This window comes from Theobroma umbraticum, unplaced genomic scaffold (assembly GCF_002168275.2).
Source record: "Theobroma umbraticum cultivar Fairchild unplaced genomic scaffold, ASM216827v3 scaffold_147.0, whole genome shotgun sequence".
NCBI classification, from domain to species: Eukaryota; Viridiplantae; Streptophyta; class Magnoliopsida; order Malvales; family Malvaceae; genus Theobroma; species Theobroma umbraticum.
The window spans coordinates 4295412-4316011 of NW_018397259.1; the positions used below are offsets into that span (position 1 = coordinate 4295412).

Genomic DNA, 20600 nt, shown 5'->3' on the forward strand with positions numbered 1-20600 from the left:
ATTTATTTTTTTAACAAATTAATTTGACCAAGAGGTTAGAAACAAAACGTTATGCCTTTTGATAAGAAGTAGGGGTAAAAGTGGAAAAACAGCGGCGGCTTAAAAGCTATCGAAAGTGAGTCGATTTGGAAGTGGTCTTCCGGACTCCCACGTGGACTAGGATTTGGATTTTGTGAACGTTCTTTGAATGTTCTTTAATTCTCACATGTGGTAATATCTCCTCTTTTTTTTAATTTTCTTTATAATTTGATAAAAATTATTTACAGTGGGAGAATTCTTTAATTTTGGATAATTAAAGTAACAGAATTTTTAAATTAGAGAATATGAGACAAAATTATTAAAATATTATCCTATAATCCCTTTAAAGATTTTAAATTTTACTATTGAGATTAGAGGATTGATACGTGTCTTATTTAAATATTTATATAAAAAATTAAAAATTAACATATGATAATTATCTAATTTTACTTGAAGATTTTAAAAGTCTATCTTTAATGCATAAAATAATAATTCAAAAAAAAAATTTTTTAATCCATTATTCATAAGAGATAAAATAAGTGGGAAAAAACACTCTAATTTGTCACCGAGATCCTCCCTAAAATTGGGCTTTTGAGTTATTAAACTGAAACCTAGAAGAATCCCACTTCTATTTTGACTATTTTCTAGAAAATCTTTTAGCTTAATATTTTCAAATTTGAAGAAAATGAAGTGCTAATTTAAGCAGGATATTACTAAAGCCAACTTGTTTTCTTTTTTTTTTTTATTTAAGGCGTGCTTTTTTCTTTTTTTTGTTGTTATGCAGAAAAAATAGAAAGCAAAGGAAAAAAATAGTTAATTTGGCTCTCAGATTATAATGAAAGTATACATTTCGTACTTGAAAAATTTTTTGTAATTAGGTACCTAACGTTTTCAGTCAAATGTATGATATGTCAAAAAACACCTAATCAAAATACTTGTCATATATAAAAAAAACCACATCTCTTTTTTCCTTCCATTTTAAAATTTGTCTAATTTTTTTATTTTTAAATTACAAATAAAGTTAAAAAATTAAAAAATATATATCAAATAGAGAATTATGGGAGTGAGAAAGGGAAAGCAAGTAAGAGAAGGCTTTAAAAATCTCATATCAAGAAAATAGGGGAATTTTAAGTGATTTATCAATAATTACATTGTACATCTCATAAATTAATTTTAAAAAAAATAATTTCTTAATAAATAATATCAAAATAAACTCGACTTGATCCAATTCTCGGCTAAGCACCTTGAGGAGGGGATAACTAGACGCTTAGCACTTCGGGAAGAAAATAGATAAGGAATCCAACCTGAATAATTCAAACGACACAAGCCAGATTTACTTAACTTTAGGTAGATTGATGTCAAAAATCAAATAATTTTTTTAGACATGTAACACTATTTACATAAATCTAATCTAAACTATTCCTAAAGCATCTGCTAGAAGATAAAATGAAATCTCCAATGGAAGAGATATAGATGTATTTAAACATAAATTAAAGTTTTCTTAATGTGTTGCCATCCAATTGATACATTAATTGGTTTTATGATGAATGTGAGAAATAAAACATTCTCAATATCTCAAAAATAATTTCTTGATTTTTCATATCAAGTGGCCATTAAGATCCAAGTGTAGAGCAGCATCTATGCTTGAAACTTTTTGAATAGCAAGTAGGGAGTGTGACTCAACTTGTACTCTTCTATATTCCTTATTCCAACATAGTAAATAACCTTGATGAATGGCTCATAATTCAATTGTAAGAGAGAAAGATATGCCAAGTTTAGAAGAAAAACCAGTTAACCAATGCCCATTTACATCACTGATCAAGCCTCTTATTGTAGTTAAATTCGATTGTCTCTTAACACTGCCATCCACATTTAATTTAACAAAATTTGAATTCGGTCTCAACCAGCTTACTGCAAGCTCCTGTCTCGATCTCTAATGTTCTGTACGCATAACATCCCAAGCTTGCACCATTTATTGATTGTGTTTAGGCACAACTAACCAAATTAATTAAATGTTCAAATTGATTGACAAAAGTATATTTCAAGTACCTAAATAACAAATTTTTTTCTTCCGATACCAAGGCAATAATTTTACAATAATTCAAATGTTAAATATATAATTAATTAAAAAGGACTTTGTTTTTATAAAAATATAAAAATATTTGTTTTGAGTAATTTATAGGTGTGGCAAAAGTATAATTAATTTAGGCTTGACTTTTATGGGATATCAGATTCATGGCTTTTTCTGTCTTTGCTCATATCCCTTTGACAAATATTTGTTTTCGCTCACTATTTGATTTTACTTTTAAAATAGTGAAACTCAAAAAACGAAAGCCACAATATAATTAACGGCGAAACGAAATTTGTCTCCCCAAAGAAATAGAGTTTTCCTTGAAAAATGATTAAAAAATAATCAACACTAATCAAAAACTGAAGGAAGATTTGGTCGAAAGAGCTTTCGGGTTTGTCAAATCAGACTTTTCTATGCCAGAATTTAGGTGCCTCTTCCAGAAGATTAAGGTGAGGGTACTTGTTTTCATTGTGGAAAGGGTCAGCAAATCAATCATGTCGCTTTCGTTCATAAAATTATATTTAGTCATTGATATTGCAGAATTAAAATCAAAGGTGCAGCAACTGTGCTAGTGTATTTTTAAAATTATATCTTTTTATATGAAAAATTATAAATAAAATATTATGTTTTTTTATATGAAATGTTGTGACTATTTAAAATTCATATCAATTGAAAAAATTATGTCATATGGTGTGACTTAGATTGACTATTAGATCGAATGTGATTTTTTATACGTAAAGTGATATTTAAAAAAATATTTTTAAATTTAAAAGTTATAAAATAATTAAAATATATTATTATTTAAAAGTTTTGATTTGAAAAGTTATATTTTTAAATTATTGGAGGATTTTTTATTTAAGAGATTTATTCTTTTATATAGCCTTTCCTTATTAATCTTTTTGTTTACTTGCACTACAAGGAAGTATAAGATTAAAATTTTTTTTTATATTATTTCCTTTATTTGCATTCCAAACAAGCCATGTATATATATATATTTTTATATTGTTATATATATATATATGTGTGTGTATATATATATATAAGCTTGGCTCCATTCTTTTAAATCATTTTATTTTTCATGATATCAAAGTGGCTTACGAAATCTTGATTTTTTTTTAAATAGCAGGAGATGATGTAAATAATTACAAAGGTAAGAGTACTGAAGAATTGATGGTGATTGCGAGTGCTAATCAAAGCAGGGTCATTGACGTCACTTCTCCATACTACTTGTCTTTGTCTAATCATCTAGGTTTGATTTTTGTGACGCACCCTCTCAGTGAAAGTGAAGATAATTATTTCACGTTAAGGCGTAGCTTTATGAACGCATTCTATTCTAAAAGCAAAGCAACATTTGTGGATGGAACGATAGAAAAATTAGATGTTGATTCTCTGGATTTGCAACCATATATACAATGCAATGCAGTAATTCTTTCATGGCTTACGAATGCACTAGCTAAAGAGCATTAAGGTAGTGCTGCTCATGTTGAAACTACAAAAGAAATATGGTAGATTTGGAAGAAAGATTTACTCAAGGAATTACCCTGAGAGTCTGCAAGTTGAAATGCACCATATCTCTTTTACAACAACAGAAATCCTTGATCTTGTGTAATTATGGTAAATTAAAAACCATTTGAAGCAAGTTACGGGATCTGGATCTAATATCGTCATGCAAATATGGATGTACTTATGGTGTGACAAAAAGGATGCAATCTATGCATGAGGAAGAAAATGTTTTTGATTTTTTTATGGGACTTGATGAAGTATATTTAATTCTATGATCACAAATATTAAGTGTTAACCCATTGTCAAATCTTGAAAGAGCTTACGCTATTGCAGCACAGGAAAAGAAACAACGTTTGGTTGCTACAACTTATGCACCCATCATTGAAGCTACTGCCCTATTGCCTAAAGAAAATGATTTGTGACAAAAGAAAAATGATGACGAGAGCCATCCCCGATTTCCATCCTGTATCCATTGTTGGAAGACAAACCATAATAATGAACATTGTTTCAAAGTGATTGGTTATCCAGATTGGTGTAAATTTGGAAAGAGGAGCTGAAAACAAACTAATAGTGATCAATCACTCTCCCTAAGAATCAATGGGACAATAGCATAGCGACAAACATGTCTTCAGGAGCTACTTGTGCCACCACTATGGATGGAGTTGGATCGCCTATCCCAAGTTTGACTTTTACGCAACATAAACAGTTATTAGCTTTACTAGGTAGTCATAGAGCATCAACACGCAACCCATCTGCAAACATGGCAACCTCCAACTTTTCTAGTAAGAGAAATGATGAATGGGTTGTAAATACCACAAATCATATAACCCATAATATAAACTCTTTATCAAATGTGGCATCTCGATTTGATATACCACTGGTACAAATTCCTAATAATGAAACAATAAAGGTTCATGCTTTGGGCCAAGTTACCCTTGGAAAAAGAATAATCCTTGAATGAGTCCTTCGGGTCCTTGATTCTTGTTTCAATTTATTGTCTATTAGTAAATTGACACATGATTTACATTGTACGATAACCTTTTGGTTGGATTTTTTTTGTGATTCAGGACTTACCATTTAGGAAGCCGATTGGAGTGGGTAGAGAACGAAATGTTCTTTATTACTTGGTGCCGATAAGAGGGGAGAGGGCATTGATAGCTAGCAATTCGGTTAATGCAAGTTTATGGCATCGACACTTGGGGCATCTACTAGTAAATCGCATTCCTTTTGTTCCTAATTTATCTATTTCTTTTGATTGCTATAAGACTTTATTTTGTGATGTTTGTTGTAAGGCAAAACAAATGTGATTATCTTTTCCCATAAGTACATATAAGACTATGCATGCCTTTGACTTAAGACACTGTGATATTTGAGGCCCATACAAAACAAAATCATTTTTTGGATCTCACTATTTTCTAATTATAATGGATGATTTCAATCAAGCAACATGGGTTTTCCTTATGAAATACAAGTTAGAAACCAGTACGTATCTATCATAATTTTTTAATTAGGTTTACACACAATTTAACTTGCGAGTTAAAATTCTACAAATAAATAATGGCTTAGAATTTACTCACATCATTTAATGACTCATTATTGATCATGGCATGGAATGCCAATTTAACTCTACAGATGCACCGCAACAAAATGGAGTTCTTGAGTGAAAGCATAAGCATCTTTTAAAAGTTGCATGAGCATTAAGATTTCAAACTCATCTTCTTATTTCGTTTTGGGGTGAATGGGTTCTTATTACTGCATAGTTGATCAACTGCATGCCACTCACTATTTTACAAAATAAAATTCCATATGAGGTTTTACTTAGAATAAGTCCCACACATGATTATTTGATAAGCTTTGGATGTCTTTGTTATGGGCATATAATTAGCAAGCCATGTGACAAGTTTCCTCCACATGCTAAACCAAGTGATTTTGCTGGGTATTCTAGTGGGTAAAAAGGATATAGAATTTATGACCTTGAAAGTAAGAAGATTTATATTTCGCGGGATGTTCAATTTTTAGAAGACATTTTTTTCATTTGCAGATTCGTCGGCAATAACATCTGTATGGTCAATTGATTTGGGTTGGACTACTAAATTGGATAATCCATCCAACCATGTAGTGCCCAATGCCACTGAACTTAGGCTTAATGAGTCATCTACAAGCATCAACCTAACTACAACCACAATTGAACCTACATTTCATAACCATAGGCTTGCAATAGACAAACCCATGTCACAAGCTATTACACATGAGTCTACTCCAACTAGGTCCACCTCATTCACCAATCTGCATGAGTCCTTTTCACCTGCCAGTGCTATGTTAGAGTCAATTAGATCTGATTCATTAGCCACAATAGCCTCCTCGTCTAACCTAATTGGTTCTAACTTTGTCTCATCTCCAATTTATGAGGTTTATTCTTTTATATAGTCTTTCTTTATTAATCTTTTTCTTTGTTTGCACTCCAAGGAAGTAGAAGATTAGAAAACTTTCTTTTATATTATTTACTTTATTTGTACTCCAAGCAAGCCATGTGTGTGTGTGTATGTCTTTATCTTGTTAATGAAGAGTAGGATTTTTCTGACTCCATTCTTTTGAGTCATTTTATTTTTCACATTTTATAAATCGAGATTATGTTTTAGAGAATGAAAAGTTATTTTTTCATAAATAATTGTTGGAACAATACCTTTATTTAAAAATTATATCTTACAATATGTATATGCGTATTTAAGACTTACAAGTACCTTGATGAAAAGGTTGTATCCTTAAAAAGAGACACTAAGAACTCTATATAAAGTATTTCCTATCAACCTTTTTCACACACCAAACAAACAAGATAAGAATAAAAAATCAACAATAAGAGAACTGTTATGTTTTGAATAAAAATTCAGAAAATAAATATAAACACTTGAGATCCTATCTAAATTCCTTATAATCTACTTATTGCAAAAAGTAGATTCTAAGGCCATACAAGTTTTCAATTCTTGATTGTGTCTAAGGGTCTACTTTTGAAAATGTAAGACAGTTAGAATTTGATTTTATTGTATGCCTAAGCTATTTACATAATTTCTTTTTGCATATTGAATGGTGTGGCTGAAATAAATCTTAAAGGATGACGCCAAAACAAAAGAAGGAAGAAATTCATCCTACTTTTTGTTCTCAAAGGTTGGCGCTTAAAGTTAGAGTATAGTTGCATAAAAACCTCTAATCTTCACCCATTAATTTAGATCAACTAATGACTTTTTAGAGAAAAGTCATCATTTTATATTTAAATAACATTTATTAAATATACGTTTTGAAGTCATTTTTTTTTATTGAATTTCAACTAAATCCCATTTGCACCAACATAGCATCTTCTCTATCAGCAATATCAAAAGTGAATGATCAATCAATTGGTGCAAGAAATGATATGCACTTATTATCAATATATATATTGTAAATAAATATTTTATTATGGTACAATTTGTTACCATAATTTAATTTAAAATTAATTAATAATAAGTAAAAATAATTAATATTATATTTAAAGACTTATAATTTCCTAAACTTGATATATACTCATTAATATATTAACGTAAAGACGTTAATCTATTATTTCCCTTCAAATTAATTTTTTTCACTTTCACTGTTTTTGTGATTGTGTTATATCCAACGTCCTTTAAAGTTTTCTCAAGCCTATAGTTATTCAACACTTAAAAGGCTACGTTATACAAAGGTATTTATTCATCTTCGCTTGTACATAAGACTGTGCAACACTCAAATTTAAATAGAAATGTTAGGTCAGCTCTTGTAACAGTTTAATATTTTGAAATAATCAACCGATCTTTAGCAATTTATTTTATAACTCTAGACATTTATTTACCAAAAAAAAAAATAAAAACTCTAGACATTCAATGGTGACTTTTTTCATTGCCTTATTGACATATATTATTTGGCTAAATCTACAAACGAAATAGGTAGAATAGTTGTTTTGAGCCTAAATAATATTAAAAAAATAAGTTCTTCGATATCCAATATATAATAACTTTTTAAAATTGCATAACTAATTAATAATATAAACTACCAACAGTAACTCAATCTCAATTAACCTTATTTTATGTATATATTACATATTGTCTTCCTCTTTTGATGGGATTATTTGCCTTCATGGTTGTGGAAGTAATCAAACTCAATACTTCTCTATTCACATTTGGTAGGAGACTGAATTCTTTGACCTTATAAGGCACTAAAATATTTTTATTATTTCCCAAGATGGGGTAAGCCTATATATCAGATGCCACATGATGAGCCCTTGACTTCTCACTTATCTCTTTGTTTTCTGCTTCATTCGTTTTCTCTTTTCCCAGCCGCCCACGCCTTTATGTGATATTCATCCGTGGAGCTATCAAGCAAGACTGAAAAGTTATTAAGAAAAAAAAAAGAAATTAATTGCTAGTAAGAACAAAAGGAAAGTCTCCTTGTGCATTTTTATTTCTTGACTGATGATTACCTACCCTTCACATGAGAAGGAAAATTTTCTCTCTATTTGGGAGGAAATGTAAACTTTGTTTACAAAGAGAGATGATGTCATGCCTCCTTGGGAACAATTTTTCCTTTTTTTACTTCATTTGATGTTTCTTTTTAGTATTTTCTTGAAATTTTGTGCTACTTGTTTTTAATATTAACATGATACTTGCTATTAGGTTATTTATTTTTGTTATTAAGATTTAGAGTTAGGGTTTAGGTTTTAGGAATTAAAATTTTTTATTAATACTATAAAATTAAAAAATGTGACACAAAATTATAAAAACAATACCAAATAATTAATCAGACACCGACCCTAGTCTTAGCCTTCCTCAGGACACCTTCCCTTCGTTCCTTGGCTTGGCAATAATTACTAATCATGCATGTCGACGTGGAATTAAGTTGGACAAATTACCTTATTCTAATAATAAAGTTAATTTGGGAAACAAGTAATCTTGTCCTTCCCAATGATGATGTTTTGTATTTAAAACATATTAGGAAAAAAAAAAAGAACTCTTTTCACTTGTTTAGTTAAACATATTAATAAGTTAGGGTTTGTGTTTTCAGTACAAATGAGGATGTTTGGGGCGGAGGGATGTTACATTGCTAAGGCAAATAGGGTCAAGCATTGGTTGTTGTATTACTAAGTTAGTTAATAAGTTAGAAATTAAAGTAATTATTCCAACAAACTAGACATCCAAAAACGAGGCCTTTCTTTCGGTTTCAAGGGAGTAGGGTGTTAATTTGTGAGGGAAATTTCTTTTTTTATTATTATTATTTAGTGACCAATTTTGGGGTATGGTAGACAAAATTTTTTGTTACAGATGAGACATTCTCTGACAGAGGGTGTGAGCCCTACTAGTGACCTAATCTAGGCTAGGCAAACATACACCAATGATATTATGTAATAACCCATAAAGATGCTATACCTTAAATTATTCATTTAATCAAACTAATATAATGGTGGTAGTTGAATTGGTATCATGTTAACTTGATACCTTTTTAAAAATTTAGACAGCCATATGTGACTTTGAGTGTTATTTTACAAGTTTTACATAACGTAAAATTTATAATTTATCAAATCAATTGAATTAAATTGACCAAGTACATTTTGTGTAATCAACTATTGGTCAATCTTTCAAAATTTTTATGCAATGTACACCCTTGGCCTTTGAGGAGAATTATAATCCAATCGAAAAACAAATCAAGAACTAATTTTTTCAGTTTTTGATAAGCAATGAGAACTGATTATCAATGTTGCAATAACAGGAGATAAATTGTGAATACACAAAGCAAACAAAAGCTTGGATAAGAGACAAGATGTTGGTAGCATTTGGTCCAAAGAAAAGACTGTGCATCAAGAGCCACAGGCCACATAGCCATTAAACACCATCTCATTCATGGACTGCACTTAGCCTCTCAAAAACCTTATATCGCCTCTTCCCTCCTTCCATTGTTGCTACCAATCTTTTTACCTTGTTTGAAAGCAAAGCCATGGCAGCTGCTTCCTCCATCGCTAGCCATCTAAAGTCAAGCTTCACTTCACCTATTTCAAGTGCATTGGTCTCACCCAAGGGTCTCTTTGCCTCCCCCCTTAGAGTCTGGCCTTCTACGAGGCAATCTTCCTTCACCATCAGAGCCGTCCAATCTGAAAAGTTGTGTGAATGTTAACCTATTTAGGAATTTGAATATATATATATTATATGTGTATGTGTGTGTGTGTTTTGAAAAGTTATTTGAATTTTGAAATTTAGGAATAGTACAGTATACTAATGGGAAATTTTAACCCTCTTAGGTTTAAAGAACAAATATGGACCACAAGATAATGGGAAATAGTCAAGTATGGTCTCCCATCCATAATGGATAATTCCCCTTAGACTTTGCAATGCTCAAGTTATCCCATTTGATTTCAGACGACTCTTTCCGCTATGTCTAGCCACTTTCAAAGTAACAATAATGCAATTTTGTTTTTTATCTTTTTTGTTGGGATTTTACTTAATAATTAGAATAAATTGACTTACACATGGTGCCCATATAATTGGACATATATATAATCTAAAAATTTCAAGGCATGAGTTGTCTTAACCATTGAAAAAACAAAAGAGAAGCTTTGGTTGGCCTTACCCAGAACCTTAGGAGTCCCTTCGAATTCCATGAAGTCGATGTCATATTCATAACGAATTCGAAGTGTATCATTTTTGAAACCAGGTTAACCAATAATAAAGCAATAACCCTTATATAAAAGGGACAGTGGAAAAATGATTATGCAGTCTTTGCAGTCATTTGACCAACTGAGAGACAAGATCAGTAAAGGGTAATGATAACAATAAGCAAGAGCAGTTTATTCAAAACCAAGATGCTAGACAGATGGGCAATTTGGCGGCCTCCGAATTCCATTTCTTTGGGCAAAATGTGCTGGAAAGTAAGAAGTCAAGCTAGGTGTACAAGCATTAAGCATGTGGGTGGCCATTGAATACGTAAAGGCCCCAAGGCAACTTAATCTTTTTTCTATTTCACTTCACTAACCCCACACACCACTCACCCACTCTCTTTCTCAGTACAAAGCATATACCTTTAATGGAGGAGGATTTTGACCTCAAAATTTTCATCTTCTTCTTTTTATTATTTCTTGAAAAAAAGATGCTTGTCTCTAATGAAAAGTAAGGTCAATGCTCAAGTTTATTGACTATGACTTATACCATGTCATATGAACCAATTGGCTGAGAAGGCATGCACCATGCTTAAGTGCTCAACAAGTAAATTGACTCGCCCATAAGATTTTCCCGAGATTTCGAAAATGTGGATGGGAAGAGATGTGGCATGATAGTTTAGAGACAACGGTTTCTTTGTCACAAGCAATATTGTCCACTTGGAAGGCCCTTCGACTATATTTTATTAAATTTGTTTGCTTATGGGAAGAAAGCTTAAGACTAAATGTGGCTTGGTCAGGTTTTTGCAGCCAACTTTCCAAGTGATTCAGCCCATCAATGGTGACCCATTTATTGGGAGCCTAGAAACCCCAATCACTTCAAGCCCATTGATCGCTTGGTACCTCTCCAACCTCCCAGCTTACAGGACAGCAGTGAGCCCACTTCTGAGGGGAATTGAGGTATGTCTGGCCCATGGATTCCTCCTTGTAGGACCATTTGTTAAGGGTGGACCTTGGAGGAACACCCCCGTCGCTGGGGGAGCAGGAAGCCTGGCAGCTGCCGGTCTTGTGGTTATAGTAACCATTTGCTTGACAATGTATGGCGTTGCATCGTTTAAGGAAGGAGAGCCATCCACCGCACCTTCTTTAACCTTGACTGGGAGGAAGAAGGAGCCAGACCAGCTGCAAACAGCAGATGGATGGGCTAGTTTCACTGGAGGATTCTTCTTTGGAGGAATTTCTGGTGTCACGTGGGCCTACTTCCTCCTTTACATCCTAAACCTTCCTTACTTCTTCAAGTAAAGAGTTTTTTCTCCTTTTCAATTCTCTTCTGAAAATCAATGTATGTACATTTGATATTTTACGTTTCAAGTAGATGTTTACATTGCAACAATTCAGACTTGATATAACACTTGTTATATCTTTTGCTTACAGCTTTGGTCTATTACGATGTATAGTGTCGATTCTTCCTGCTAGTTTACTAATTTGAAGGTCGTTTATGATATACACATTGAAGACAGTTTAATTATAATTATAAAATTTACTTGTAAATATAATCTTACTAAAGAAAAAGAGTTAAACAAATCAATCCTTAACTAATTTTATAATCTTATTGATTAATTTGCATGTAGCACCCGTGCAACGTTCCTAATGATCATATGACTTTTCAACCATACGTGGGAGAAGAGCCAGCCAAAAATTAATTTATTACAATGAAGTGTGGTTTTTTTTTTTTACTTTTTATTATATTAAGAGGAAAAAAATTCGAACTTTACTCTTTTAAGTAAGAAAACATACATCAACTAATAAGTCAAATGTTCGGATATTACAACCAAATATGGTTATTCTTTGTAATATGCATTTCCCAAACATAATTTTTTTAGCTAATTAGGTTTTGATATTTTTATTATTAATTTTTAATTTTATAAAATAAATAAAATCAACCAAATAAAGTATTAACTAATTAGTAAGATTAAGATATAAGAGAGGAATTATGTTAGGGCACATTTTATTTTATAGATTATTAAACTACAAGTCTGACAATGAAATTTTTTAATTTCACGAGCATGTTTATAAAGCTAACACAATGATCATTTATTAATTATTATTCTCATTTGACTCTAGATAAATTTTTTTGATCGTATATATAATTTTGTTTGCACCATTGTATAAGAATTCCTTGGTCTTCTCTATATATGCTGTTCAATTTTTAAATTTTTGTTATTTATTTTTACAATAAATTTACTTTAATTTTGGCTGATAATTGAATTCTTACCATTTGTTTAATTTTGGCTGATAATCCTTTTGTATTTTTTGCTGTCTTAATTATTAAACTTTTTACTAATTAATTTTGGTAGTGTACCAACATAGGTTTTAAGATTTTGTCAGTACTTAATATGAGAAAATCAAGGAGATATACAGTATTGTTTATATTAAAAAATTGTCAAAATAATTTCACTTAACTTACTGATACAGAGCAATCTATTCAAATACAAACCCTATATATTAGCCTTAAATTGAGGTAAATTGATGCCATAGTCTATTAGGTGACTAGGGGACGTTACATATTGTTTTTCTTAATTATCATGAAATTTCCTGAACAAGTTTGGGCCAACATATATCAATTAATTTTCTTTTTGCTTTTAAGCTTTAATAATATTATATGTTATCATGCGTTTTTGTTTTTATATAAAAAAAATTCAATATGCATCCTGAATTGAAAGAGTTAGATCCAAATTCCGTATTTTTTCATCTTGAATTGAAAAAGTTGGATTCGAATTCGGTTTTTTTCTAAAAATAAATAATTTTGTCTTTAATAAGAAAAATCTTATTAGGAAGGAGAATTGTTTTAATGGGAAATAAAATTTGGAGGAGAAGAAAGAAAAATTGAAGGAGAGATATTAATGGGATACTCTCCTATTTATACGAAGATGATAGAGATAACCTCAAATATCTCTTTCTTTTGCCATCACCTTCAAGTTTTCTCTGTCCTATTCTCTTCTCTATCCTCCTTATGTCAGGCAATATCTTTGATAACTATTGTCATGTATGGGAAGTGGACGAGACAAGAGTTGAAGATGAGTTGCTGGAGAGCTCTATTTTCTCCATTGATGTTCATGCTTCCTTCACGTACCCGAACCAAGATTGCGATGACGAGGAGGACGACCTTGACATCGAGTGTTACGACAGTGTAACTATACGAAGGACTCACGAGGTGCAATTCGATTACATGAGCAGCGATCCTCGTTCTGCCATTCGCGACATGCTTGTTTCCATGCACGTACCGGTCGAGGACTTCATAATCGCTGAAATATCAAAATGTGCTGGTCGCATGTCAACCAAAGACTGTTACAAGAACCGAAAAGTTTTGAGGATGTGTGTGAGTATTGATGTTATGGTTGGTGAATTGCCATTTCCTATTGATAAGCCTACGACAACGCCTGCGAGTAGGGAAGCAATCCGAAGGTTGGAGAAGGTGGTGATTGAAAATCCCATGGCTTGTGCAATTTGCTTGGATGATATCTCGATCGGTTCTGAAGCCAAACGGATGCCTTGCTCACATTTATTCCATGGCCGTTGCATTGTTCATTGGCTAGGGATGAGTAAGTTTTGTCCAATTTGTCGATTTGAGATGCCCAGTTGATTATAATTAGGACTGTGTAAGAGTGACGTTTTCTTTGATTTACTTGTGTGACTGTTATATTTCCATTTCCTTCCTGGGATTGTCAATCATTTCATGATTATGTATAAATTGGGATTGTCAATCATTTTATGATTATGTATAAATTCTTGTTTGGATTAAACCATATTTGAAGGAATTGTGGAATTAACATTTATAAGTTAAAAGTAGTCAAAGTATTTTATCCAAATGCTGAGTATATTTTCTATTACCATATAATTACAAACCATGAAATTGTATTTTAGCACTTCAATTTTATACACCCACCATGGAAGCGTTTGTAACAACTACAAGACAAACAAAGGGAGAGAACCCCATTACAATTTTAACTTTTGTTGACAATTAAATATACCTATTAGCATCACCAACACCCACTATTATCCATTCTGGTGCAGACAATCAGTCTCACCAGCATAGCAAACTTGATCTCTCAGGCTTTTTTTTTTTTTTTGGTCTAATTAAGTAGAGGCTTGAACAAGAGGTGAGGCAGCTGCTGCCTGTGTTTCCATGGGGAGTTCACACTGTCCGGAAGGAACAGAGGGGAAAGTGAAAAGCTCATGAGGAGATAAAAGATTTTCCCAGCTGCCCATGCTGGGGCTGCTTGATGCAGAGCCATCCAATCCTATGTGTGTCACATGCTTCACATCTGTTGGGAATCCTATTTCCATTTCTTTCTCCGAGTCTTCCTTGTAGGCTGACCAGCCAGATAGCCAAAAAAAGAGAAAATAAGAATGTGATTAAGAGCAAGAAAATATACTGTCATTCAAAAGTTAAACCACGATGAAAATATTCACAAAGGGATACATGACAATCGAGCATGAACATGGCTGTTGCTTAACTTATCATCAGACCTTGAAACTTGTCGGAATAATGGTGTAGAAATTTGAGTTTATCTAGTACTTAATCAAAATCGTAAAACACTTATCGAAAGTGGCTCTTAATTTTATTACTAAATCCATTAAATACTGGCAATAACTAATTAATCAAATTGAGTAGGATAGTTAGCGTGCATGTTTGGTCTTAGCATCAGAAGAAAGGCAATGACAAGTGACACAGAACAATATTGGCTAGACTTACCAAATATTTGAGAAAAGGTCTTGAAACTCTTGCACAGCCTATGAAACCCAGTTGATATGTCAGGCTTTGGAAGGGGCAGGAATTTCAATGAATACTTCATGCTTTCATTCGATAAACTTTCTTCGTCTTCCTCTCGTTGTGCTTCTACAAGAAGTACAACTACAAAAGCCTAATTAGTCTCCACTAAGAGAAACCAAATGCTAAGAAAGAAGAAATAAGAAAAAGGAAACAAAGAAAGAGACTTGCTGCAGTTGGATTGGTGTCCGCAGGCTTTGATCTTCTAGGCTGCTGCACAGCTACAGCCACACTTGATTCAGAGACGCAACCAACTGAGAAGGGAAGAATAACAAATCTTTCCATTCTGTCTCTCATTTCTTCATTAAACAACTAATGATGGGAATAGAATAAGAGAAAAAACAAAACAAAAAAGGGTGAGTGAGAGAGTGGAAAAGTGAGACACCCAAAGTAAATCGGTTGTTGAGGAAATGCAACCCATGGAAGTGTAATTGCTTTGTTATATTGGGTGGCTATGGCTTTGTTATCAAGTTACAATAATTCTATTGTATAAAAAAGGTCAAGATACATTCGAGTTTAGTTTGGTAGAGAAAAAGAAATGTCTGAAAATACCAACTGATCTGATAGGTATATTCGGACGTCTATCAATTAATACTAACAGAATATGTTTTGAATCTTAAGCCTAAAAGCAGGCCTAACCCAACGTATCCATCTTTCTTTTCTGGACATGCATTAAGCTAAAGTTGGTGGAATTTCCATGTTTAGGGTGCTACAAACCCCAAAATGGACCCATCCCTAACTTTCTGTCACTTTCCCCAGAAAACTTTTTACTGTGTTAAGTCTCCCATAGTGGGCTCCTTCTCCACCCTCACTTGCCTCTCTTATACAAGAAGCTACCATTTTTGTAATATGTATTTCTTTTCCATTGTGAATTTTTCAGCCTCAAAATTTTTTATTTGTAGAAATTTTTTCTCTTTTGTTTACTTAATTTGGACTCTACCTCTCAAGAAGTGCATCACAAGCGAGCTTTAGTGTCGAAAACACCAAGCTCTTGGTGATGGATACCAAATGGGTGTTTCTTCATTTTAAAGAAGAATAAAATGATTAAGGATTGAATTTTTGGGTAATAAAAATTAATTAATTTTTTGAGAATTTTATTGGACTTTTACACCTAAATACTCAAAAAAAAAATTGCAGTTTAATGCTAGAATTTTTCTTTTTTTATTTTATTTAAATTTTGGTATATGGGTTTTTGTTGGTGGATTGGTTCAATAGAAATGGTCAAATTTAAATATAGGAAGATATTGAACCCACCTACCTAACTAGGCCCAAATAACTTTATAAATTAAGCTCGACCAATATTCTGCCCTCAAATCAAACACCAAACAAAGAAGGGATTGATCTGTTAATCTGTCATTTATATGTCTTGTTCTTCCAATTTTTGTGTGTAAAGTACATTTACTCATTGCTGAGTTTGAAACCCAGCAGAATCCCATGATATTCTTCTTGCTTTAAAAATCTTTATAATAATTATATTTATATGTTATATAGAGAACTTGGGCTGTCCTTTTCGCATAATAATTTTCAATATGTACGACATAATTCACTCACCAAAGAAATCAATAAATAAACCAAATAAATCAAACAAAATTAATATATAGTGAGAATAAACCCACATATGATGAGACTTAAACTTGGGATTAAAACTTACAATTATAATCAAATGAAGCAACCAAACGACAAACCAAACAAAATTACACATCAAATGGAAGTAAACCAGCACATGGTAGAACTTTAACACAAGAAAATGTACAGTATGTTACATAATATGTGCATTAATATTAAAGAATTAAGACTAGTACATTGTTGTTGTAATATATATTACATGGAGTAAAAGACAATTCCGATATTTATAAATGAATTATAAATATAACATTCTTATTAATCTATGAATGAAAAAATAGTTAAGATAGCATTAGGTTTAGTGCAAAGGGGAGATATTTGTGCAACCACCACCTGCAGATAAACATCAGAATGAGGAGAATTTTTGTCAAAGAAAATGCTTTACAGAAACACAAGAAAAAAAAAAAGGGCTTGCTGAAAAGCAAGTGAAGGTAAAACTTGAAGTAAAGTGCAACTTGCTTCTATCAGTTGCCCAAGTGCAGTCAGGAAGAAATGTAAAATGAAGACAAATAGGAACAGCCTTAAGATGAACTTGTAGAATAAGTTAAGCATTTATCTATCAGATAACTACTCTCATTTGATAATACGGATAGAATAGAATGCAGTAGAGCTGGAAAGGTAAATTGTATGAGTGCATTAGCACATGTCTAAATGACATCCCAATCGTATATATTTAGTGCCGCTCAATCATGAAGTGCTTGATCCAACTCTCAGAAGAAGAAACCGAAGACAAAAGAACGATGTTGTAAAGTTTGTAGGTACATTGGCCATTAAATTTTAGCAAACACAAAATATTTCTTAATTTTCAGGAAAACAATGGAAGTCATGAAATACATATTATCCTACAAACCTGCAACCACCTGCAGGTTGCAGGCATAATATGTGTCACAGATGAGTGCTATTTCAAAGCTAATTCCAATTGCACACAACTACGAAGAAGCACCACTAAAGCAAATTTGCATCTAAAACAAAAACAAAAACCTTAGCTAAACATTACAGGTATAAAGAGGTAAAGATCCTTAACAGATGTCTTCTAGGTGAATGCAACTTTGTTGGCTGTACTTAAACTCCAATAAATCAACTAAATCAATGCATAAATTTGATAACAGAGTAAAGATAAAGAAGAGTTTTTGACAAATAGAACATACCTGTATGTTCACTTTAGGATATCCATACAGCATCATAAAAGAAGCCTAAGAGTTTTGAACATGGGTATTCATGACATGTTAATCCCCTTGGCTGTGCTACATGGGATTGACAAAATCTTCAACTTCCATTCAGGAAGCTTGTTTGAGGAAATCTGACCAGTTAAGGCTACTGGATTCTTTACAGCAGTGAAATAATTACAACTACTGACAAGGACCTGTTCAATCACCAGTAATCTCCACAAGAGCAGCAACCACTCTTAAAATGATGAAATCGGCGAATATCTCTCACAATTATTTCCCTATCTAGAAGCTGAGAAGTATATTTCATAAAGGTATGACAGTCATTGCAAACTCGAAGGTTCTTCATTATCCATATTGGCTTTTGAGATGTCATGCTAATGATGCCGTAAGCAGTGGCAAGTTTTTCACTGTGGAAACCAAGTAGCATTTCTCCTTGCTCTTCTTCCACATCCTGCATCACAAGTTTGGTATCAGATGAGTACCCAATTTCCCTCAATCTTCCAATTAGCTTGTCCAAATATGCATAAATCCTGTCTATTTGTGGATGGGATCTATCTCCCATGACAAAAGTGTGAACCTGATTCTTGATCTGGATCCAAGATTGACCAGGATGCTTTTTAACCCCTCTGCTTTGCATCAAGTTTCTCACTTCTGCGGCCTCCTCCCATCTTTGTTTTGTGGCATAGATATTCGACAGCAAGATATAAGTTCCAGCATCAGGAGGTTCCAGATGAAGTAGCTTTTCAGAAACCCATTCTGCCATCTTAATATCTCTGTGAAGTCGACAAGAAGATAGAAACGACCTCCATACCGCACTCATGTGATCGATACCATTTTCATGAATAAAATTCTTTGTCTCATTTAACTGACCAGCTCGCCCATATAAATCAACCATGCAACTGTAATGGTCAACTCCAGGCTTGATACCATAAACTTCTTTCATCAGCCCGAAATATCTACAACCTTCTTCAATCAGCCCTGCATGGCTGCATGCAGTTAAAACCCCAATGAAAGTTACCTCATTTGGTTTAATTCCCTCACTCATCATGAACTCAAATAGCCGGACAGCCTCCCTCCCTTGCCCATGTAAAGCACAACTAGATATCATTGAAGTCCACAACACAACATTCTTATCATTAGTTTGCTTGAACACCATCTGAGCATCATCTAAGCTTCCACATTTACTATACATGTCAATTAATGAGGAACCCAAGTGAGCATCTACTCTATGCCCAATTTTCTGAATAAGGGCATGAACCTGCCGACCAAGTTCCAACACTCCAGAATTAGCACAAGCAGAAACAATACTTGTAACAGTAAATCTATCAACTTCAATTTCTTTAGAAATCATAGAGGTAAATGTTTTAAAAGCATCTTCAATCTCACCGTTCAGAACAAAGCCAGAAACAATTGAACTCCAAGAAACAATTTCTTCAATGGAATCTTCTTTCCTCCCAAAATTGCTATCCATTTTCTCGAAAACTTCCAGTGCCATTTCCATTTTCCCACATTTGCAATACATATCAATAAGTGAAGTCCTAATGAAACCGTCAACATGAAATCCCAATCTCAACACCCTGCCATGAATCTGTTTCCCTAATTCTATATCCATAAACGATGAAACCAAAACCAAAGAAATAGAAAAAGTGACTTCATCAAGCACATTTCCATTTTTTACCATCTCATGCAGTAGTTCCAAAGCCATTCGTTCAGACCCATTTCGCATTACACCATCTATAATTGTATTCCAACTGGCAACATCCTTAGATCTCAGCCTTCTAAACATATCAACAGCCTTATCCACATCTCCAACATTCAAATGTGCACCAATCATTATATTCCAAGACACACTATTTCTCTCCTCCATGAACTCAAACAACCATTTGGCAGATCCAAAATCCTCACATTTGACATAAAAATCAAGAAGGGAATTCCCCAAAACAACATCAAAAAAAACCCCATTCCTTAAAATCCAACCGTGAACTCCTTTGCCTATCCTAAGCTCACTCAAACTAGAACAACACTTCAAAACACTAGACAAAGTGAATTGGTTTGGTTTAACACTCTCATTTTGCATGTCCCTGAAAAGATCCAACACAATCCCATTAGAAGCAGCACGTGCAAAAGAAGAAACTAGTATTGTCCAGGTCCGTACATCTCGCTGGGACATTTCATCAAACAATTTACGTGCATGGCTTAAACATTTAGACTTCCCGTACAGATGTAAAAGGTGGCTAGCCACGTCTAAGTGTTGAAAGGAACCATTTTTTATGGCCTTAGCGTGAAGAAGGGAATCATTAGCGGATAAAACCAATGGTTGGTGGGGGTAGAATTTGCATTGATGAAAATTGGAGCGAGGTATTTTCTTTAAGAGACAGAAGATTGGTGGGGATTTTAGAACACATTTTATTACAGCTGCTCGTCGTAGAGTTTGCATTGTTGGAGGCGTAATTGTTGGTATCTGGTTGAACAGAAAAGATAAAGGAAGCTCAAAGAGGGGATGTTGGAAGTCAGCAAATGAACATAGCCATACAAATTTAGTTTTAGCTTCGTTCCTTTCATGGCGAAGATTGGGTTTGCCCTTTACCCTTAACCAATCAAACTCTCAGAAGCCCCTTTACTCTTTTCTTTCTCCTTGTGAACATACGAGGGATATTAAGTAATGGAATGCCGATCTAAGTAACAGCTCTTTGTGAATGACGGAATGGAAGAGAAAGCATTAAACCAACAAAATAA

The 20600-nt window shown here is 33.0% G+C and overlaps 4 protein-coding genes across 6 annotated transcripts; 2 read left to right on the forward strand and 2 right to left on the reverse strand.

The window, feature by feature from the left end:
• The first annotated feature begins 9586 nt into the window (after positions 1 to 9586).
• On the forward strand, positions 9587 to 11543 carry LOC110414707 (photosystem I reaction center subunit XI, chloroplastic-like). The gene is made up of 2 exons (XM_021426075.1): positions 9587 to 9747; positions 11042 to 11543. Exons 1-2 carry the CDS (start codon positions 9587 to 9589, stop codon positions 11541 to 11543), a joined length of 663 nt encoding a protein of 220 aa, XP_021281750.1.
• Positions 11544 to 13254: 1711 nt separating this feature from the next.
• On the forward strand, positions 13255 to 13884 carry LOC110414704 (uncharacterized). Its single transcript, XM_089783313.1, has one exon. The coding sequence runs from the start codon at positions 13255 to 13257 to the stop codon at positions 13882 to 13884; it is 630 nt and encodes a 209-aa protein (XP_089639439.1).
• A 228-nt stretch (positions 13885 to 14112) lies between these two features.
• On the reverse strand, positions 14113 to 15506 carry RIC4 (ROP-interactive CRIB motif-containing protein 4). Of its 2 annotated transcripts, none has more exons than XM_021426077.1 (3): positions 15240 to 15506; positions 14998 to 15141; positions 14113 to 14614 (listed from the first exon to the last, which is right to left on the reverse strand). In XM_021426077.1, exons 1-3 carry the CDS (start codon positions 15367 to 15369, stop codon positions 14379 to 14381), a joined length of 510 nt encoding a protein of 169 aa, XP_021281752.1. In that variant the 5' UTR covers positions 15370 to 15506; the 3' UTR covers positions 14113 to 14378. The 2 variants fall into 2 exon arrangements, with proteins under 2 accessions (XP_021281752.1, XP_021281751.1); XM_021426076.1 differs by having other exon boundaries at positions 14998 to 15156.
• A 1244-nt stretch (positions 15507 to 16750) lies between these two features.
• On the reverse strand, positions 16751 to 20598 carry LOC149527260 (putative pentatricopeptide repeat-containing protein At3g23330). Of its 2 annotated transcripts, XM_089783490.1 has the most exons (3): positions 18442 to 20598; positions 17844 to 18315; positions 16751 to 17028 (listed from the first exon to the last, which is right to left on the reverse strand). In XM_089783490.1, exons 1-2 carry the CDS (start codon positions 20299 to 20301, stop codon positions 18067 to 18069), a joined length of 2109 nt encoding a protein of 702 aa, XP_089639616.1. In that variant the 5' UTR covers positions 20302 to 20598; the 3' UTR covers positions 16751 to 17028; positions 17844 to 18066. The 2 variants fall into 2 exon arrangements, with proteins under 2 accessions (XP_089639616.1, XP_089639615.1); XM_089783489.1 differs by having other exon boundaries at positions 17844 to 20598.
• Between the last annotated feature and the right edge of the window lie 2 nt (positions 20599 to 20600).

Excerpts from the sequence above, each read along its gene's own strand:
- LOC110414707 (XM_021426075.1), top strand. The coding sequence starts at position 9,587 with ATGGCAGCTGCTTCCTCCATCGCTAGCCATCTAAAGTCAAGCTTCACT. Across the intron at positions 9,748-11,041 it reads AGAGCCGTCCAATCTGAAAA|GTTTTTGCAGCCAACTTTCC; the intron begins GTTGTGTGAATG and ends TGGCTTGGTCAG.
- LOC110414704 (XM_089783313.1), top strand. The coding sequence starts at position 13,255 with ATGTCAGGCAATATCTTTGATAACTATTGTCATGTATGGGAAGTGGAC.
- RIC4 (XM_021426076.1), bottom strand. The coding sequence starts at position 15,369 with ATGAGAGACAGAATGGAAAGATTTGTTATTCTTCCCTTCTCAGTTGGT. Across the intron at positions 15,157-15,239 it reads CACCAATCCAACTGCAGCAA|TTGTACTTCTTGTAGAAGCA; the intron begins GTCTCTTTCTTT and ends AGGCTTTTGTAG. Across the intron at positions 14,615-14,997 it reads GACCTTTTCTCAAATATTTG|CCTACAAGGAAGACTCGGAG; the intron begins GTAAGTCTAGCC and ends CTGGCTGGTCAG.
- LOC149527260 (XM_089783489.1), bottom strand. The coding sequence starts at position 20,301 with ATGCAAACTCTACGACGAGCAGCTGTAATAAAATGTGTTCTAAAATCC.